The sequence below is a fragment of the Abramis brama genome, assembly GCF_963993115.1.
Source record: "Abramis brama genome assembly, chromosome: 5".
NCBI lineage: Eukaryota > Metazoa > Chordata > Actinopteri > Cypriniformes > Leuciscidae > Abramis > Abramis brama.
In genome coordinates this window covers 3,787,378-3,807,604 of record NC_139967.1, presented here as the reverse complement: position 1 = coordinate 3,807,604, position 20,227 = coordinate 3,787,378, and the positions used below count along the sequence as shown (strand labels likewise).

At 41.3% G+C, this 20,227-nt stretch overlaps 1 protein-coding gene across 1 annotated transcript; it reads left to right on the top strand.

Annotated features, from left to right (window-relative positions):
• The first annotated feature begins 879 nt into the window (after window positions 1-879).
• Window positions 880-15,040, top strand: LOC311084101 (cystatin-B-like). Its single transcript, XM_084115955.1, has 4 exons — window positions 880-968; window positions 13,858-13,953; window positions 14,277-14,378; window positions 14,793-15,040. The coding sequence occupies exons 1-4, from the start codon at window positions 924-926 to the stop codon at window positions 14,910-14,912; spliced, it is 363 nt and encodes a 120-aa protein (XP_083972081.1). The 5' UTR covers window positions 880-923; the 3' UTR covers window positions 14,913-15,040.
• Window positions 15,041-20,227: the final 5,187 nt, after the last annotated feature.

The following is a 20,227-nucleotide window of genomic DNA, read 5'->3' as shown; positions in this document are numbered from 1 at the left end:
CAGATGTGAATAAATAGCACATTAAAAAATTTAGTTTATTCACTGTATCCCCCAGAGTTAGATCAGTCCATACATATCCTTTTCATCTCCGTGCGTGCCGTAACTGTCTGACACACCCACCACCAGCCTAGCTTAGCACAAAGACTGGAGGTAAACTGTTGACAGAGAGGTCATGCAAACCAGATTTGTATTTGATAATGACATTTAAGCGACAAGACATTATCAAATGATCAGCACACACACTACAGAAAAAAGAAAAAAAAGCATTTTGAATTTTTTTCTTTTCTTACTCCATACATTCATGCTCTGTATGACAGAAGATACTGATTCTTTTTTTTAAAGTTTGCTTTACATTTTTATTCATAAATTCTTTGAAGACTTGAGTATGATGCTGAAAATTCACACAGGAATAAATTACATTTTACAATAGCCCATATTGTAATAACCTGTAATAACATCTAATCAAACTATTCAAATTAAATTTGATGCCTAACAAATGAAAAAAAAAAAGCTAAAAACTTCAAATAGTAAAAAAAAACTGTATTATCCTAAACTGGCATATGTTATTCACTCGTTGTTTGCTCTGTTGTGTCCTTATTTATCTGAATGCCTGTAATCAATCAGGTAAAACAGTTCAGACGATTAATTATATTACAAAACTGAATATTTCATATTACATTTAAATAATCCATTAAACAAGTTACAGTTTGAGGAGTGTGCACTAATATTTGTAGTTCCATTCGTTCCATTCGTAACAGTTTTCCGCAGGAACTGAATATTACACAACACCCCAAAGTGAAACTCCGCCTATTCATTCAGTCCCTTTGGCAGCATAAATAGTGTGTCAGAATCAATCTGTGAGACAGACTGCCTGATAATACAGTTTATTTCATCCAGGCTTTGATCACCAGCACACTGCAACAATGTCAAACTTTGGAGGATTTACCCCAAAGGAACCTGTCACTGAGGTAGGAGACAGAAAATCACTCATAAATGCAGTTTTTGTTAAAACACAGCATTGTAAAATGATTTTGATGCTGTAAAATGTGTTGGGGATATTATTTGTTAACTTGTAAACTCTGAAAATCATTTGTATATAATATATACTGTATATATACAAAATAGGAGAGAGCACACATCCTTGTGGTATACCTGTAGAAATATTTACTATGTCCGATAAAACCCCATTAATCCTAACCCTCTGTTGCCTGTCTATTAAAAAAATTGTGATCCATGAGACTAAACCATGATTAAACTGATTGAAAAATGTTTGCTCTAGATTCTGCTCAGGTGTCTTAACTTGCTCGCCATTCCTCTCCACGGACGGGATACGTGCGATATATTCCTCAGGTAATAAGCCCTGAGTTTCCTCCAGCACTGTTGACGTCAACGCCAGAGTTATGCCACCGGCAGCTTTCGCGTTTGGCTACGTGCCTCCATGTGCATGGTTCCCCCTCTGGGCAACCCCCACATGTGTATTTCCACTGGAAGCCTCTCTGAGCATGTGTCTTTCCCTTTGCAAGCCACCTTGCCACCCCTGGGGTTGAAATATTCCACCTGCGGCTGGATAATCCAGAAATTCTCCATATACAGCCCCTCCGGGTCATATGTGTATTCTGTAAGTCCGTCCCCTTCGGGTTGGCACTGATTGCATATTGCCGCTGAGATATGCTTCCCAGTGTACCTTGGTATTCCTGTGTTAAGTAGGAGCCCTTCGCCCGTGCCAGTCTCACGACAGGGATCTCAGACTTACGCAGGGCACTGGAAGACAGCTGAGAGGTGGCGTGATTAGACTGGGAACCCCCATTTCATCGTCACTGACGTAACTCGCAGTGACCACGAAAGGGAACGTCTCGGTTACGTATGTAACCCTCGTTCCCGTCTCCGCTACATTACGTCTCCCTGCCACTTCCGCTGTACCGCTGGTAACGCCTGAGTTCAGTCTCGGCTCCTCAGCGTGAAAACATAACTGCGCTATGCCGGCATACTTCCTTATGTACCCACGAGGTAGGGCGGAGTTACGCCTGCAAATCCCGCAGACCCAAGGCATTTCCAATGCCATTGGCTTGTTTTCTATATCTCGAAGAGGATAGGCTTTCTATGCAAAACCCCCATTTCGTCGCCACTGACGTAACGTCTCCGTTCCCACTCAGGGAACGAGGGTTACATACGTAACCGAGACCTTTTTTGTACATACTGGGGCACCAGTCAAGGGGCACCAATATTGGTTCAACTGGTTCCCTGTTCCACAGAAGAAAATAAGTCGTACTGGTTTTGAACGGGTGAGTGAATGATGACAGAGTTTGCATTTTTGGGTGAACGTCTCGGTTGCGTATGCAACCCTCATTCCCTGAAGGAGGGAACGGAGACATAGGCCTTGTTTACACTGCAGGTCTTGATGCCCAATTCTGATTTGTTGCCTATATCCGATTTTTTTGACCGTCCGTTTACACGTTCTTTCAATTTTGACCCATATCCGATTCATGTGTTTACACTTGCCATACTATCTGAAACATCACGCATGTTCAAAGGGTTAAATTATCTTGCACAGATGGACAAATGCAAAATATGATTGATGCTAGCTCTGCAATATGTGCAAAGTTCGCCAAACATCCCCATTATTATGAGGCGGAGGAGGACGAAAAGTGCTTTCTTTAAATGCAAATGTTTTTTGAGTATTTCATTTGTGAAGGTAAAGCATGTACTCACTATACTTCACTCTCAGAAAAAAGTTGCAAAATTTGTACCTTTAGGGGTACAACGGCTTGTCACTGGGGCAGTACCCTCAAGGGTACACCCGTTGTACCCTTATACATGGGTACATATCAGTACCCTTGCAGTATGTACCTTTCAAAGACAAATATGTACCTCTGGTGACTAAATTGTACCTTATAAGGTGCAAATTTGTCCTTTTAAGGGTACTGCCCCAGTGACAAGCGTTTTGTGCCTTATGGTGGCAAATTTGTACTCCATACAACACATTAAAAAGGCCAGAATGCTCTTTATCATTTATTAAACATTCAAAATTATTACATTCTCACATTTTCACAGGATGAATATTTTAAGCATTATCACAATGCGTCATATAACAGGATGCATATATTGAGCAATTTTACTTATATAATCAAAAATTGTAAACAGTAAGAATATTAAGCTTAATATTATATTTCTTCTTTTTTTTTATCAGTACAATACATTTCAACAACTTTTTTTTAGCATGTAATAAAACATGTTAACATTAAGAATCACAAAGAAATTTCTTTTTTTTCCAGATCAGTACTAGATCTCACTTTAAGTAAATTGTTCTTCTAAAAAGAGTTTTGAACATCAAGAATGACAAAGCAATCTTTTTTTCCAGCAGTACACATTTCATTAATTGTAACTTTATACCCTTAAAACATTTGATCACAAACACACATTTCACCAAACACAGTACTACACATTTAATTTGAACTTTTTAAACATTCTTGAGGATCACAATTTATCATCAGCAGAGTAGGTGTCAAAGGGCCTGAAAGTCCATCTCTTGCCCTGATTTCATAACTGTGTACGCATGGAAGTGTAAATCATACGACACTGGTATTAAAAATTTGCCACACAGAAACCATACAGTATTGACATTTAAAATGTACTCAATTTGGAAAAATAGAGGAATTTCTTCTGCATGGACATAGTCAACAATGAATACATCTTTTAAAGCATACTTCACACTGTCAACAGTCACTTCTGAAACACGCTGAATGTCTTTGCACAAATCTTAATTTCCATGTACATTTGTACCTACTACCATCTCAAATTCATCAAGGATTTTGGGAGTTGAAAATTCCCAAGCATTTTCAGCACACGATATTAATTATTCGGGTGACAGTTATTGGAAGGGGCTTGCCACCCACCTCATCTTTGCTATGGCATGCTGCAGGAAGGTCAATGTATTTTTCTGTAGGGTGGATAAGCCAAGTTTAAAACATAGTAAGCACTGAATGCTTCAATTATCCCTTCTTCAGCTCCTATTCCCCTGCACACCTCCACACCATCCACTTTGATGAGGACTTGAAGCCTCTTGGATAAAGCCATTTTCCAGTCAGTTTCAACCAATTGTATGGTTGGGTATGGAGTATCAACATCAAACTGTGAGAAGAAAAGAATATGTTAAACATATCAGTAAAACAATGCAACATCCATCAGAACTGAATAACTGGACCTGTATCAGAGTATTACAAAATGACAGTTTAACAAGTTTCCTTTACTCATTGTTAGCCATATTTCTGCAATTTGCTAAAATCAAAGTAACTGGAAATAAACAAATGTTGCATAAAATGCATGAAATTGTTTACAAGCTGGTTTCAAGTGAATACATGTTTTACCAATGATACAATTTGCGCATGAAAGGGCAAACCCAGACAGAAAATTAAGATTTAACTCTTTATAAACTTTTTGAAGCAACAAAGTTGTAGTTGAGTGGATTGTCAATGGAGGGACAGAAAACCACTCAGATTTAATTTAAAATATCTTCATTTGTGTTTTCGAAGATGAACAATAGTCTTACGGTTTGGAATAATACAAGTAATTGATGACATTTTTTGTGAACTAATCCACAGCAATTACAACTGAATTTTTTTTTTTTTACATTTATCCTTTTTCTGTTGTAATTTTTTGTCCTATAGCTTGTGATTACATTCTTTGTTCTAATTTTATTATTGTTTACTTTAATAAGTTTGAGAATGTTTTACTCTACATTAGACTAGTATTTTTTATAGACTAGTTTTTTTTTAATCAAGTTTATTTCCTACAAAAATAACTATATTGTGATATATATCATTATTGTGAATTAAAATTATTCATATTGTGATATAAGATTTTGGTCATATCGCCCAGCGCTAGATCACAGTTTCTCAAGGATATACTGTATGGAAACTAAGCACACATTTTCAACAAATGTATTTGTTGAGCACCTATACTTTTAATTAACAAAACTATCAGTCCTAAAAGTTTAGAAATAGATTATCACAAAACCGCTACGTTTTATGTCAATACCTGGTAGATCTTCTGCAAGCATCACTTCTCTTGCTTCTTCGTAGATTTTGGCTAATGGAGCATTTCTTTGAACAAGCTCAAGCACCTTTGGCACAATAATGGTAAAGCCATCCTTGAAGCGCTGGCTGGCTGGCGCTGACAGTTGATGGAATGCATTCAGTCAACTTTATCACACAACTGCAAATAGACAGAAAGGGAAAGTTAATCATTCACATGAACATGAATAAAATCAGACATTTTTAATATTCTATGTTGCCTCTTTCATTGCCATTTCCCTTTAGTAATATCATTGTACAAATATTTCTAAGCTTGAATGCACATATATTTGTTCACCTGAGGGTTTAGAAAATTCAAAGAGTTATAAGAGTTACAAAAGAGTTATAAGTATAATTTTAGTATACTTTTATCTTACATCAACATTCAATATTTATTTTAAGCAGAAAACTGATATAAAAATCGGTGATATCACTGACCCCTGAGGGTGTTTTTAAGAAAGGGTATTTCTTAAGTATATCCTCCACAGTCATCCCACCTCTTATCTTGTTTCTTCACCATGCAAAAGTTCGCTGCATTCTTTCTTTGACCACCAAGGTGTCTAGTCGCATCTTGCTGTACTAGATATGCAGGACATTCACATGACCCTCAATAAAGGATGCATCCTCACCAATGACAGCAATCTCCTATTGGATCAAATTTAAAAGTACAGAATAATAATAATTAAAATAATAATAAAAGTTAAACCATGCATGTCATTCACTATTTCCTTACCTTAAATTTTTATGATCACAAAGAGAGATAATAAATTTAAGGCTGCACAATGAATTCAAATATTTCTCTTTTTTTATATATATATTTTATTGTTATTGATGGTTTAATCTGACTATTTGTTAGGTCAGGCAAGTAAAATTTCTTTTACTTGCCCCTTCAAAAAAATCCACTAACAAGGGTTAATGTTGAGCCCTGCATCGGCCACTCTGCATTCTAAGATATCGCCATCAGGCATAAAAGAAAAAAAATCTATATCGGTCGACCACTAAACATATGACAAATATAGTACTCAATGTTATACTTGCATTTCTGTAGTCGAATTCTGTTGGTGGGATTCTGCTCTGCTCTAAATGTTATCGCCTCCATCTCATGTACAAATTTGTTGAACTTGGATTGTTTTTTAAAGGAGCCTTTAAATAATCCCTGTCCACCTCATTTTCTGAAAAAAAGAAAGAATGATCAATGTGAGCTTTAGGTTTTAACAGCAACAATAAAATCAATGTCTTTTTTGAACAATTTTTAAACTTTCAATGGAAATTCATCAGTATAAATTATTACTTTACTTTAGAAAAATACACCATAATAACGGTACATATACACTCAGAGAAAAAAAGGTACAAAGCTGTCACTGGGGCAGTACCCTAAGGTACAAAAGCTAAAAGGTACCAATATGTAGGCCTACACTTGAAGTACTAGGCCAAATATGTACTGAGAGTAACGGTTACCTTTTTTATGAGTGTATGATTAAAAGCAAACTTATTTAAAATAGTAGCTCAAAGACTAGAAACTTATTTCACGAGTTTACTAGTTTTGATAAATGGTAAACTTCACTCTCTGTTTTTGGAGGGGCTCGATGCTGACGGACGCCTCGATCTCCGAGCCCTCGCCTCAGTTGACTGCTGCTTTAGTTCGTGAACTTGAATATCTTGCTCTATGTTTAATCTATTTTGGGTGATTGACAATTATGTGTTCACTGAATTGTTGAGATCACTGTGGATGCAGAGCCTATTAAGCTTTTACCATTTCATACACTTTGGCTTCCTCCTTTTGTCACAGATTGTACCTTTGTTTGGGGATTAAATGGTCCAAACATGGACCCTCTGACAGTTGGAAACATATTTGTACCTTTTTTACCACTAAATGGTACATATTAGTACCCTAAGGTCTAACTATGACCCATTGAGGGTACAACTTCACCATTTGTACCCTAGTGTTCACAAATGTACAAATTCACAATTTTTTTCTGACAGTGTAATTACAAGAAGAAGAAAAAACTGCTCTTAAACTAGGTGTGTGACAGGCTGTGGAATGGGGTTTGGTCAAGGAAAAATTTTCAGTCAAAAGATTTTTTTTTTTTTTGCTTTAACTCCTATCGGCTGATAACGATCAGTGCCAGATCAATCGCACCCTTACTTTCAGCATTCTTGCCTTTTTGGCCTGCCTTTCTTTTTCAGCTGTCATGAGCAGCTGAAATGAATGTCTTATGATTGTGTTGCTGTGCTATTCTAAACAATTTGCTAAATTATGACCTCTTTTAGGCATAAAAGATTTTTTATTTTTTATGATGTTATAGTGCTATTCAAATGTCATTTAGTTCAACTATTCAGCTTAAAGGTAGGGTAGGTAATCCTGTTCAGAAACACTTTTTTTTATACTGGGTGAAATGGTCCTTCCATCCTGATAGTAGTCAATACATTATGTGTTTAGAAAAAGGAATGAAAAAAATCAGACCTCTGTAGCAGCTGCAGGACAGTAAAAACTCTGACCAATCACTGCCATTCGGTGCGAATGTAAAGAACCAATCAGATGCCTTCATGTCTCGTGCCCGAGCCCCACTGCGCGCGCTGCCCTGCGTGCACTCATCACATGTCACCGTTCCCGGAAATATTCAGCTCAAAGCACCTGCATATGCAGTCAGCGAAGGCAAACAAGGCAAAAACTACTTCCTCGGACCCTGCCCGCACTCTTGAACGACCTCCTCTGCTTCGCCCTCAACCCCGGACCTGTCCTCGAACCGACGATGCGGTACTTGTCTCCGGACTCGGAGTGTACGTTAGTCTTCATTAGAGTCAACAATGTTTTCATCATGGAAACTCTTACATGCAAAACACCGTATATGTTATGAATCTTACTCGAAATTCACCTTCATCACAGTGTAACTGATGGTAATGGAAAAACGTGTATCAATGCAACCTGTTTTTAGTTTTGCCTTATAAATATAGCTCGTTACCGAATGAAACTTTACCATTATCGATATGCTAGCTTGATAGTGAGTACTAAAAGAAATCTTATTTGTTTATATTCATAGTGATAAAGTTAGGTATTTTATTACATGTGATTCTGACATGATGTCACTGTATGTACTGCGCTCCTTCCTCTCCACTCGTCTCAGGTAATAAATGCGTCTTGTTTTCAGCCTGAGCGTTTGGCGTCGCGCGTTCATGTGTTTTGGGGGCGTGGCTTTGGAAGGAGCTCAGAAGGGAGGGGGTGGGAGTGAATGGAAATAATGAGCTGTGTTTATTGCAGATTAAAAGGTCTACAGTCACTCGATTTTTATATTTTCTTTTTCAGAGTACTTACATTTTAATTATGTATTGGTATATAAAGACAGTTTAAACAAATTTGGAATGTTTTTTTTTTAGAAAAAGGATTACCTACCCTACCTTTAACAGGGTCAGTATGCGTAACCCTAATCAAAATAATGAAATACCAAATTTCTAAATAAAATGTTTTATTTATTTATTATTATTATTTTGCATTAAAGACTAAATCGAGTCTATCAAATAAAAATGAAATAAAATAAGGTTAGGTGAAGTGTCCTGTTAATTTAATCAGCAGTAATCATTGCAGCCTGTGCATATCTCAGGACTGGTGGGAGCGTATTGTGGCGGGCTTTAACGAGAAGCAGTGGGTCCGAAATTTTAGGATGAGCAAGCCCCCAACCTTTGATATGTTGTGTCAGCGTTTGTCCACATTCCTCTCCTACGACGACACAAAGTTTCGGATGGTCCCTTTGCTGAAGCGGTTTCTCTCGTAATTAAACTGCGAAGACGTTGCCTAATGTCTCCAAAAATCCGATCTGCCTGTTTACATTACAGTCGCATTGGCACATATCTGATTTATATCTGATTTATTTCCACATATGAATGAGGCCTGAAACCGATCTCGAAATATCCGAATGCATGCGTTTTTTTCCTGTTTACACTGTCATAGAACACATCCGATCTGTATCACATATGAGCAAAAAAATCGGAATTGGGTCACATTTCACTGACAGTTTAAACAAGGCCGTAATCGACTGAATGGGATCACGCTAGGGAGCCTGTCATCTTCGAGTACTATTGAACGAGCCAATGTAATTGCCGTGCGTGATTCGCATCACACACTCCGCCCCTGCGGCGCGGGTATAAATACGGAAGTGGATACACACACTAGTTGCTTTTCGCTGAGGAGCCAAGAGTAACTCGGAGTCAGCAGTGGTCCAGCTATAGTGGTTAAGGGACTACGTCTCCGTTCCCTCCTTCAGGCAACTGAGACATTCCCTTTCCAGTTGTTCACGTTCGACATAGTCGACGTCGACTGAATGGGATCTATTATGGAAAGCGCCACTAGAGCTGCCACCTTCCAGTGCCTGGACGAAAGCCTCCTGACCCCCCGCAATTTTTAGGCGGAGAAGGGCAAGGCTTAGGCCAGGGAAGTCAACTGCTGTTCCACAGGACCATTGGGAAAGCGTACCATATCAATGGAAGGAAGGGACGCTGTGGAAACCACATCCTGCCCGAAGGGAGGTGACATGTGGAGAATACACATATGGACTGAGCGGATGACCGGCAGTACAACATATGAAATGTCATATGGACTGTCATGACTCCGGCCTGTAACAGCGGGGAGGATCAACCGACAGTGACGGCAGAGCGGACTCTGCCGAGGGAAGACACGGGCTCGCCGCAGGGAGCGGTACCGTGGAAGAATACACATATGGGATCGCCGTAGGGATCACAACATATGGACCCAGCCTAACACAGGTTCCACCAGTGCATATGAGTGATAGGCCTGGCTTCGGACGTTCCGCCACGTCCGTTGCCGAAGGGTATGGAGGAACTCACAGGGTTCGGTTTAATAGGGAACTATACTGGAGCAAGAATTGCACACGTATCCAGTCCATAGGAGGGGAATGGCGCAGCAAACCGACACTTCGAACCATGATTACAGTGAAACTGGCTTCATGTGAAGGGAGCCCACGGGAAGCAACGGTTCGACACACAGGCTAGTTCTCTAGTGAACGTGTATTGGTGTCACCCAGCCCCCAACTCTATTTAACATCTGTTCAGCGAGGCACTCTGTGTCAACGCCTAGGAGGGAGCAATACCCTCGCTTAGGAGGAGCTCACCGCCCAGATGGGCACGTGCATTTTGGGAAACTTTCTCACCAAGATGAAGGCAATCACATGTAGTGGGCCAACCTCTGCTTGGAAACAACCTTCCCTTCTGCTGGTTTCCGTAACAGACAGAGCTGGTCTAAGGTCTAGGCTTTGCATTCTGATCACATATAACCGCACTAGAGCGGACGGACAGAGAAAAATCCAGTGCTGGGTCTGCCTCCTCCGGGGCAGTGCTTGCAGGCTCACCACCTGGTCCCGTAGGAGAGGTAGGAACCTTGGGCACATATCCAGGCCGGGGTCTCAGGTGTCATGAGTTAGCCGGCTCGAACTCCAGGCACGATTCGTTGACCGAAAATGCGGGTAGGTCCCTACCCTCTAGATAGAGACCAAACAAGCAGGATAACTGTTTCTTTAAAAACAGAATTTGTCTCTGCAGTGCAGTAGCACCAGAGATAAGTCCCAAGAGGGTAAAGAGGGGACGCAAGCCGGTTATTCAGTCTCCTTGCTCCCCTCAGGAACCTGACGATCAAGTCACACTTCCCACGGATTCGTCAATACAGAGGCTACAACAATTTGAGGTGGAGGAGACAGCCTACACTCCAACCGTTAGCAGAAAGGAAGCACTGAAGTGATTGAACACCTTCGGGGTCTCCTCACGGAGAGAAGACTCAATTCAGCGAATTGGTTCCACTTCTAAAGGGGAGCGAGCCTCCATCTCTTCCTGATTTTAGCACCATAGTGCAATAAGGCTCACCGGGGAACGTATTTCTGCGGGGGCCCCAGGGCCAGCTGTGGCTAGAGTTTTTTCTGTGTCGAGGGATATCCACTCAGACGGAGAAGAAACAACTGACGGAGGGACGAGTCCGGAGGGGCAACAGATGTAACTGTGCGGCCCCGAAGTGGTCCCAAACAGCTGGCCAGTTGGGGACGGAGTCTCCACTTTCTTTAGGCCAGGGGCTGCCGTGAGGCTTGTCAGCGGCACGATTGAGCAGGCCAGCAGTAATAAGTGGAATGAAATGACCTTAGAAGCTTCTGACTCCAAGGAGGAGGTGGCGGGCGAGTTGCAACATGCGAGGGGAGCGTAGCTCAACATTCGCAACGTTGTCTTTTCAGACCAGTACATGCTCGCTGAGCAGCGGTGTCTCAAAGCGAGGAAACTGTAAGCAACTTGAGGCAATAGATGCCAGTGCAGTCGGAGGACGCCCAGACCTCTGTTACTGCATGCCTTTTATACGTGGCCCCTCAACCGATATTAGTGGACACTCATTCTAGGAGCCATTGGCCCGGGGTATCGAAAGGTCTGTTTACAGGCTGAGGGTTTGGCGACAGGCCAGGGTGTCTATCACACGGAGCGTGTCGTTTTGCCACGGCCACCTCGGGACTCGGCCGTGAAGCCAGTGCTGAAGCGGTCTTCATATGGAGGAAGCCATGTGGCTGCATCTGCCATATGCCCCAGGAGCCTCTGAAAAAGTTTCAGTGGGACCCTTTCTCACTTCTTGAATAGCACTGAGCTGAAATACCTCTATCTGAGAGATGTGCTGGACCGAGACCATCTCCATACTAGAAAAGAGATCCTCAACCCTTGGGCGAGTTTACTCTTTCCCAGTTGACCTGAAGACCCAACTGGCTATGGAGCACTCGACGGGTAGGACTTTGTACTGATACTTCGTACCTTCGAACACAAGAACACAGGAGGCCTGTTGAGCGTGAGGATAGAGATCTGAAGTACATGTCTTTCAGGTCGAACGCTGCAGACCAAGCTTGGGGACGGGGCATTTTTGAAAATGCATCTCTGTGTTTAGCAAGTGAACCGAGGCTTTTGAAAAAAGGCCCGTTTCAGTTGACATAGATCCAAGATGGTCATAACCCACCACACTTAGGGTACAATGAAGTACGGGCTCATGGAAGCCAGACTTCATATCGGCTGGAGGGAACAGCTAGCTCGCGTCCTTCGCCAGTAGGACTACAATGTACACACACAGGACAGGAGCACTGCTCAACACCTAGGTGTGATGAATCTCACTAATTTTTAGGAGCATCTCAGCTCAACACCTAGGTATGATGAATATCACTGAGCCTGGCCAGAAGCCGAGCAAAATGAATCGCAAGCCGAATATGAAGGTACTGTTTGGGGCCAGGCTGGACCGGTTGGAAGCATTTTAGGCTTCTATGAAACCGGGCCAGGGGCCAGGGAACCACAGACGTATCTGAGGTGAGGCATCGAAGTGGAGGATAGGGACCCGGCTTGAGAGGCCCGAAGGCGGGGTCTGAGTGTGCAGTGCAACACTACCTGTCTCCACGAGACGACCAGGGATGTGTGAGAAGGCGGATGACCGGGTCCTCAAACCGCACCCAGCTGCCGTGCTGGCGAACAAGAGGGGGTTGAGGGGTGCAAGGCTTTACAGGGTCGCACACCGCCAGACTTGCCCTCTTGGAACCCAGGAACAGAAGAATTTCCTCTTTCTTTGAATTGTGGGTACTGCTTGCTCCGCCTTTTTTTTTGGGAGCCAGCGGTGGAACAGACACAGACACAAACAAAGACTCCACCCGGCCCTCATCCAGGGGGAGGGAGTGGATGACCAACTCCAAAAGCACCCTCCTCCATCCCTGAGCAGCGGCCCGGAATGTTTTAGCTGTCGCTTGCCACCTGTCTTGGCAGCGCCTAGAGCAGGCTGGGCGTCCCTACTGCTGCCTCTACGCTGAGGCCTGGCTGGAGGCTGCTGCGGAGGCCCAGCAGGAGCGGCGGCAGGGGAACACCCTTGGCAACGAGCAGGCGGAGGAACTGCCACTGGTGGCGGGGTAGAGGCAGCAGCGGGCCGCCGGGGCAGGATGTGCCGGATGGCCTCCATCTGCGCTTGGGCGGCAGAAAACTGCTGGGTGCAGTTCTCTGCCGCATCGCCAAACAGCCAAACCTGGGAAATTGGGGAGACCAGGAACCGAATCTTATCCGCATCCGCCATAACAACCAGGCTGAGCCAACAATGGTGCTCCTGGACCACTAACGCGGACATTGCCAGACCGATCACGCACGCCACGACACTCGTGCCCCGGAGGGTGAGGTCGGATGCAGTGCGGAGCTCACCTATCAGCGCACGGTCTGGGCTACCCTCGTGCATGTCCATGAGTGCCCTGGCCTGATAGACCTGTAGCAGCGCCATGGCACGCAAGAGGAGACAGCTTTCCCACAGGCTTTGTAAGCTCTGCGCATCAGAACGGGCGAGAACTCACAGGCTTTAGGGGTGAGACGAGGGGCCCCGTCCAAAAAGCAGCAGCCGCCGGACACAGGTGCACCTGTGTCGCGCCAGACCGCTCCATTGGAGGGACAGCCTCGCAACCCTTCACCACTCCTCCGTCAAGGGTAGTGAGGGGGGAAAAGCTTATTCAGGCAGTTTCTGGCAGAGAAAGGGTTAACCCTAACGATTTATTATATTACAAAAAAATTTAATATTACATATTACATTTAAATAATCCATTAAACAAGTTACAATTTGAGGAGTGTGCACTAATATTTTCCGTTCCATTCGTAACAGTTTTTCACAGGAACAGTGTGAACAGTTACACAACACCCCAAAGTGAAACTCCGCCTATTCATTCAGTCCCTTTGGCAGCATAAATTGTGGAACAGAATCAATCTGTGAGACAGACTGCATGATAATACAGTTTATTTCATCCAGGATTTGATCACCAGCACGACTACAGCAACATCAGAAACTGGAGGATGGACCACAGAGGCGCCTGTCACTGATCATATGAAGAAGATCTGCCTTGAGGTAGGAGACAGAAAATCACTCATCTATTAAAATCAGGTTTTTGTTTGCGCAACAACGTAATAAAATAAAATTTTACTACCTAGTAAAATGATCTATTTTGGTGCTGTAAAATGTGTTGGGGAAATTATTTGTTGTCATTTTTAAAAGAACTGTTTTACTTTTAACTCAAAATCACAAAAAAATTCACATGAGTTTTCTGATATCTGATTGATAGACGTAACTAGGCCTAGAGACTAATAATTATATATATATATATATATATATATATATATATATATATATATATATAGATTAATATATAAAATGTGTGTTTGTTTATTCAGGTGCAGTCAGACATAGAGAAGGCGGTTGAAACCAAGTTTCTTGTTTACATTCCAATAAGCTTTAGGCGTCAGGTTGTGGCAGGAACAAACTATGTGGTCAAGGTAAATGAGTGTTTTATTTTTCATGGATTTTGAGCTTGATGTTTTTATAACTGAAACTCTTCCAAGGAACAATTTGTATGTTTCCAATTTCAACAAGCCAACTGTGGCAGTGTGTCCTAAACGGATGTGAAGTGTCCAGTAATTTTTCCATCCTCTCTGATAAGTTAAAATGCATCAAGTCACTGTATAAAGTTTCTCTGCATTTGTTGCCTATAAGAGAAAACTCTTCTCAACTCTTTGCAGTGTTGCTGGACACTCAAATCTAAACGGCAACGGTCACTGTTTGGCAGAATTTGAGGGAATTTGCTTGCTGTCATGGAAAATGAATGTGGTTTTGGTCGCTATCAATGTGAACAGAGTTTTACATGGAAGAGATCACATATAAATCCATGTGGATTTCTCTCTCTCTCTCAGGTGTATGTTGGAAAAGATATGTGCGTTTATGCAATGATATTTCAAGATATTCAAAGGAAACTGACTGTGATGGAAGCCCGGTACACTAAAGCCCTCAGTGACCCTCTGATCCCCTTCTGAACACTTCTAACCGCATGCAGAAAATAGTCTGATATAAAAACAGACACAAAATGAGCTGCAATACTGTATAGAGGAACTATTGAAAACTGTTTCATTCCTCAATATTAAACTCAATATTCAAACCCTCAGTGCCTGTGTGTGTGTGTGTGTTTATGTGAAAATGTGAACAACAACAAATTTACTTCACTTTACTAAAAATGTTTTATGCTGAAATAACATTTTTACAAATCCTCATCCCAAATCTTTCAAAACAAGATGTAAAATAAAAGAATGTAAAATGACCAATTTTTCAAATTGTTAGATTTAATTGACTGTCAGAATGATTTAAAAAAAAAAAAAAAAAAAATTGTAAGTAAAGTGTGAATGTTTTTTTAAGACTGCACTGACTGTCTAAATGAATGTAATTTTAAAACATTTCTCAATATTACTTATAATATTACTAATAATTAACTTTATTAAATTAATAAAATCTCTGAATATTATTTAGGCTATTGATGGTTTGAGTTGAATATGCCAAAATAATTGACTAGAAATCCAACAGTTAATTTTGTCTAAAATTTACAGTTATTTGACATTTTTATTGAAGAGGAATAACCCCTTGAGATGAACCATCTCGTTTTCGAAGGGGGTCCTCGAGTCCAGGTACAAAAATTGACCTTACAGCTGCAGTCAAATTAAACAGAAAACACATACACAAATGAAACAGAAAACACAATATGATAATGGTAAGTGCAGAAATATATAATACATATCTCATACAAACAAGACATTCACTCATACAAGACTCTCCAAAGGTTGCTCACTCATCGCTCAACAGAGTAAACACATGTACTGAACACACATCTAGACAACAGTAAACACGTATGCACACATAAACGTAAAGGATTAATGCACCATGCTTAAAATAGGTTCCATTTAATCCATTTTAAGGATATCAACTCTATCAGTGGTAACCACTGTAGAGCAGTAGTGCAGTAGTGAACACATATAATGCTCCAGCATCTGTCCTGACCTGTGCCCTCAAACCAGCACAAAGATATAAAAAAAATTTTAAAAACAATTGCATGTATTCTGAAAATGTTGAGCTAGGGCATTTTTAAACATTGGAAAGGAAGTCAAAGAGCGAATTGAAATCGGAAGGTTATTCTTTTAGGCTAAGTAGCCTAATGACTGCAGGCTGATAGTCATGTTTGTTTATTTATTTTTCTGGTGAAAGTGTCTTGCCTCAGGCTATAATGCAAATCGATTTTTCAACTTTGCAGATTCATCTATGGTAGGCTAGCTTGATATTATAATATTGACGATATAGGCTATGGCTATTACCTACCACACAAACATTGAATTGAATTAGCATTCTGTAAAACAGTAGCCAATAGGCTACTATAATGACGCTGGCTTGTAAACGTGAGCTACGCGATCTTTTGGCATTTGAAAAAAATAAAACCCATGAAATTATATTCATATGACATGCTGAAATCTATGCCATTGTACCTGGGATGAAGACATTTCACACGCAACGCAGGCAGTCTGCCCAAGACGTGAGAACTCCTGCAGAGTTCGGGGATATCGGCTTGTCAACAAATGCACGTGTATCCCCTGGTGTAACCATGACAGATTTTACGACCGCAGTAGAAGACAATACTGTTTCCCAACTGTAGGGGGACCCCGAGAGCAAAAGTTACATGGTGTTGCTTTAAGAAGAATACCTTTTATGTTTTGAAATATGAAATACTTTTTCAATTCAAATAGGCCCTATGTTTAAAATGAGTTATAGACATTATTATTGGACAGATATTTAATGGCTTTTCAGCTAAATTTAAAAAGTAAAAATATTATGAAAAATAAACAATTCAACAGCGAAAATTGAAATGGCAACATGCAAAAATATCAACCCTGTATCTGAGGTTTTAATTTGTGCAATAAATTAAAATTCGGGTTGATTCGAACCCCTGCAGACAGTTGATCAGAACTGTGTATCAAGTTGAGGAAATTCACTCTCCAGACTCCAGAATCTCTTTCAGTGATTTTACGGATGATGATTTAAATGTAAATATGTGTGGTTTTTATATGCACACACACACTATATTACATCAGTAAATTCAGGATGCTGCCAACAAATATTAGATGAAGCTAATTAATCTGCAAAACTAGAATTATATGTTTTCAACATAATCCTGACAGATGGATTGTTAATCTGAGCAAAACTAAGATATCGTTCTAATTTGACTAATTAGTTTCTTGAAAGAACATTCTGCTGTTGGAGAGTATTGTTATAAACTAAATTATAACTATAATTGTTATAATTGTTTATAACAATACTCTCCAACAGCAGAATGTTATTTCAAGAAACTAATTCCTAGTCAAATTAGAACGATATCTTAGTTTTACCCAGAGCCGCTGAAAAACAGCTACGACACTCCCACAGACTTTCATAGGAATTTGAGAACGCGTGTTTCTCAAGCACACTCGATGGTAAATTGATGAAATTACTGCTTTTTATTTTTTTACATTTTAACACATAAGTTGACCTATGGGGAATCTTGACAGTAGGGGTATTTTATGTAGCGCTTTATAGTTAAAGTCCACCTGAAATCAAAATTGACCCTATTTACTTTGTTAGCGCATATTACTAGTCTTGTGGTGAACAATTAATCCGTGCAAGTTAATACACAGAAAAAAATAGTTTGCCGTGGTAATCTTTAATCAAAATCTGAAAAGTTACTTCCGGTCTGGAATGGCTTTTCTTTTCTGATGACGTCGGTTCGATGGCTTGGGTTGAAAATGCTAAACCACTTCCCTCAAACCGTTAGTCTGCTATGAGCAGAGATGGAGAGGAGGAGCGCTAAAGTGAAACCCTACCCCCTGTTCAATATTCCACAACACTGGAGAAAAGTCGTTTGCAACTTCCGGTTCACGCGGACTTTAATGTTTATCATCAGATAATAGATAGTTAGACTATAATTGCAGTTAGATAACGTGAGCAACACTTCAATAGCTACCCCAACCAGATGCTAGTTGTCATATTTTTAACAGATTTTAGTCTTTGTAAAAAACTGTTAAAAATATGCACTTGCATTCATTAATATTCACTTGTAGTGTATGCTAATGCAAGCATTATAAAATAACATTAGGATGTGAGTAATTAACCTTTATATATGTGACAAATGTGACGACAACAATCTAAATTTATAACAATCTAGTGTTTGATAATGTCTAAATATATATTCAAATGCAACCTAAAAAGTACGCAAATATGACAGGTAAAACTCGAGCAACTAGACTAGAGCTATATACATCCATAGCCTATTTATTAAAGAGCCATACAGGCATCTAGTGTTTAAACCATGGCATTGCATATGGATATTATTTTTCTGGTGTAAAGCTTGATTTTCCTACTAAGACAAAAGCTGAGATAAAACTCACCCTGCAATTTGTACAAGCCTTTTGTTCTGGTCTGGGTATTTAAGGTGAAGTGGCAGAGCAGTCTTTGGGAACCTGTAACCAGGAAAACCCCTTGCAGTGCTGTGTCAGTGTTATCTCCAGAGTCTTACACTTGGAACACACTCACACACCACTGCGTGTCTCTGTCAGGAATGCATTGCTTACTCTTAGAGTCATCTTTGAGTAATTGATGTCATGTATTTATTATTTCTGAATTGGCTTTTAATCATTTACTTGTGTAATTGGCATGGTACATTTTTACCTGACAAATAAAATGTTATATTTGAATTATTCTGCATTATTCTGAAATCATTATTTCTAGTAGATTAATGTGTAGTCTGGTGTTTCCACAAATCTCTGTCCAGGATAGATCAAACCGAAGGCACTAATGAATGGAGCATGGGGCACATCATTAAGGAGACCTTCTGATTTCTGACTATCACTGACTTAGCATGTTGCATCTTGCGACTATAACATTTTTTTTATTTTTTGTTATGAGTAAGCAGAGAGCTACCGCTTAAGGGTAAAGCTCGCACCGCATCCTCTGACTATTTCAGAACTGGCTAGTTTGTGATCGTGAGCGCACATTCGCGACGTGACGTGACGTGATTTGATTATAATTTGACATTGGAGTCAGATTAAGCATATAGCTAAAGTAATATTGAAACTAAATTCGAATAATAACAACTATCCGTGGATTATCCCGCTTATACCATGGTCATTTGCCAACATTGCCAACTGACAAGTTAAAAGTTAAGTAAGGGTTAATGCCCGACGACCTCGAAGGGCATTAACCCGCTTATACCATGGTAACTTGCCAAATAACACATTTTTAAAACATTAGTTTATATTTTAATTAGTTTTACAATCGAAATCTAAAGTTTTTGCAAACAATAACTTGGTTTCCCTGGTTACGCCTGACGGTTTATTTACTAGGTGTCCTCTATCACTTTTTAATGTATTTGTACACAGGCCGCCGCGAGGGACACAGTCGAATGCCTTCTCCAAATCCACAAAGCACATGTGGACTGGTTGGGCAAACTCCCATGAACCCTCCAGCACCCTGTAGAGAGTATAGAGCTGGTCCAGTGTTCCACGGCCTGGACGAAAACCACACTGTTCCTCCTGAATCCGAGGTTCTACTATCGGCCGTATTCTCCTCTCCAGTACCCTGGCATAGACTTTCCCAGGGAGGCTGAGAAGTGTGATCCCCTGTAGTTGGAACACACCCTCCGGTCCCCCTTCTTAAAAAGAGGGACCACCACCCCGGTCTGCCATCCCAGAGGCACTGTCCCCGACCGCCACGCGATGCTGCAGAGGCGTGTCAGCCAAGACAGCCCCACAACATCCAGAGACTTGAGGTACTCAGGGCGGATCTCATCCACCCCCGGTGCCTTGCCACCGAGGAGTTTCTTGACTGCCTTGGTGACTTCAGCTTGGGTGATGGATGAGTCCACCTCTGAGCCCTCAGCCTCTGCTTCCTCAATGGAAGACGTGACGGCGGGATTGAGGAGATCCTCGAAGTATTCCTTCCACCGTCCGACGACATCCCCAGTTGAGGTCAACAGCTCCCCACCTCTACTGTAGACAGCATTGGTAGGGCACTGCTTCCCCCTTCTGAGGCGCCGGACGGTTTGCCAGAATTTCTTCGAGGCCAGCCGATAGTCCTTCTCCATGGCCTCACCGAACTCCTCCCAGGCCTGAGTTTTTGCCTCCACAACCACCCGGGCTGCAGTTCGCTTGGCCTGCCGGTACCCGTCAGCTGCCTCAGGAGTCCCACAAGCCAACCAGGCCCGATAGGACTCCTTCTTCAGCTTGACGGCATCCCTTACTTCCGGTGTCCACCACCGGGTTCGGGGATTGCCGCCTCGACA

Excerpts from the sequence above, each read along its gene's own strand:
- LOC311084101 (XM_084115955.1), top strand. The coding sequence starts at position 924 with ATGTCAAACTTTGGAGGATTTACCCCAAAGGAACCTGTCACTGAG. Across the intron at positions 969-13,857 it reads CAAAGGAACCTGTCACTGAG|GATTTGATCACCAGCACGAC; the intron begins GTAGGAGACAGA and ends TATTTCATCCAG. Across the intron at positions 14,379-14,792 it reads GAACAAACTATGTGGTCAAG|GTGTATGTTGGAAAAGATAT; the intron begins GTAAATGAGTGT and ends TCTCTCTCTCAG.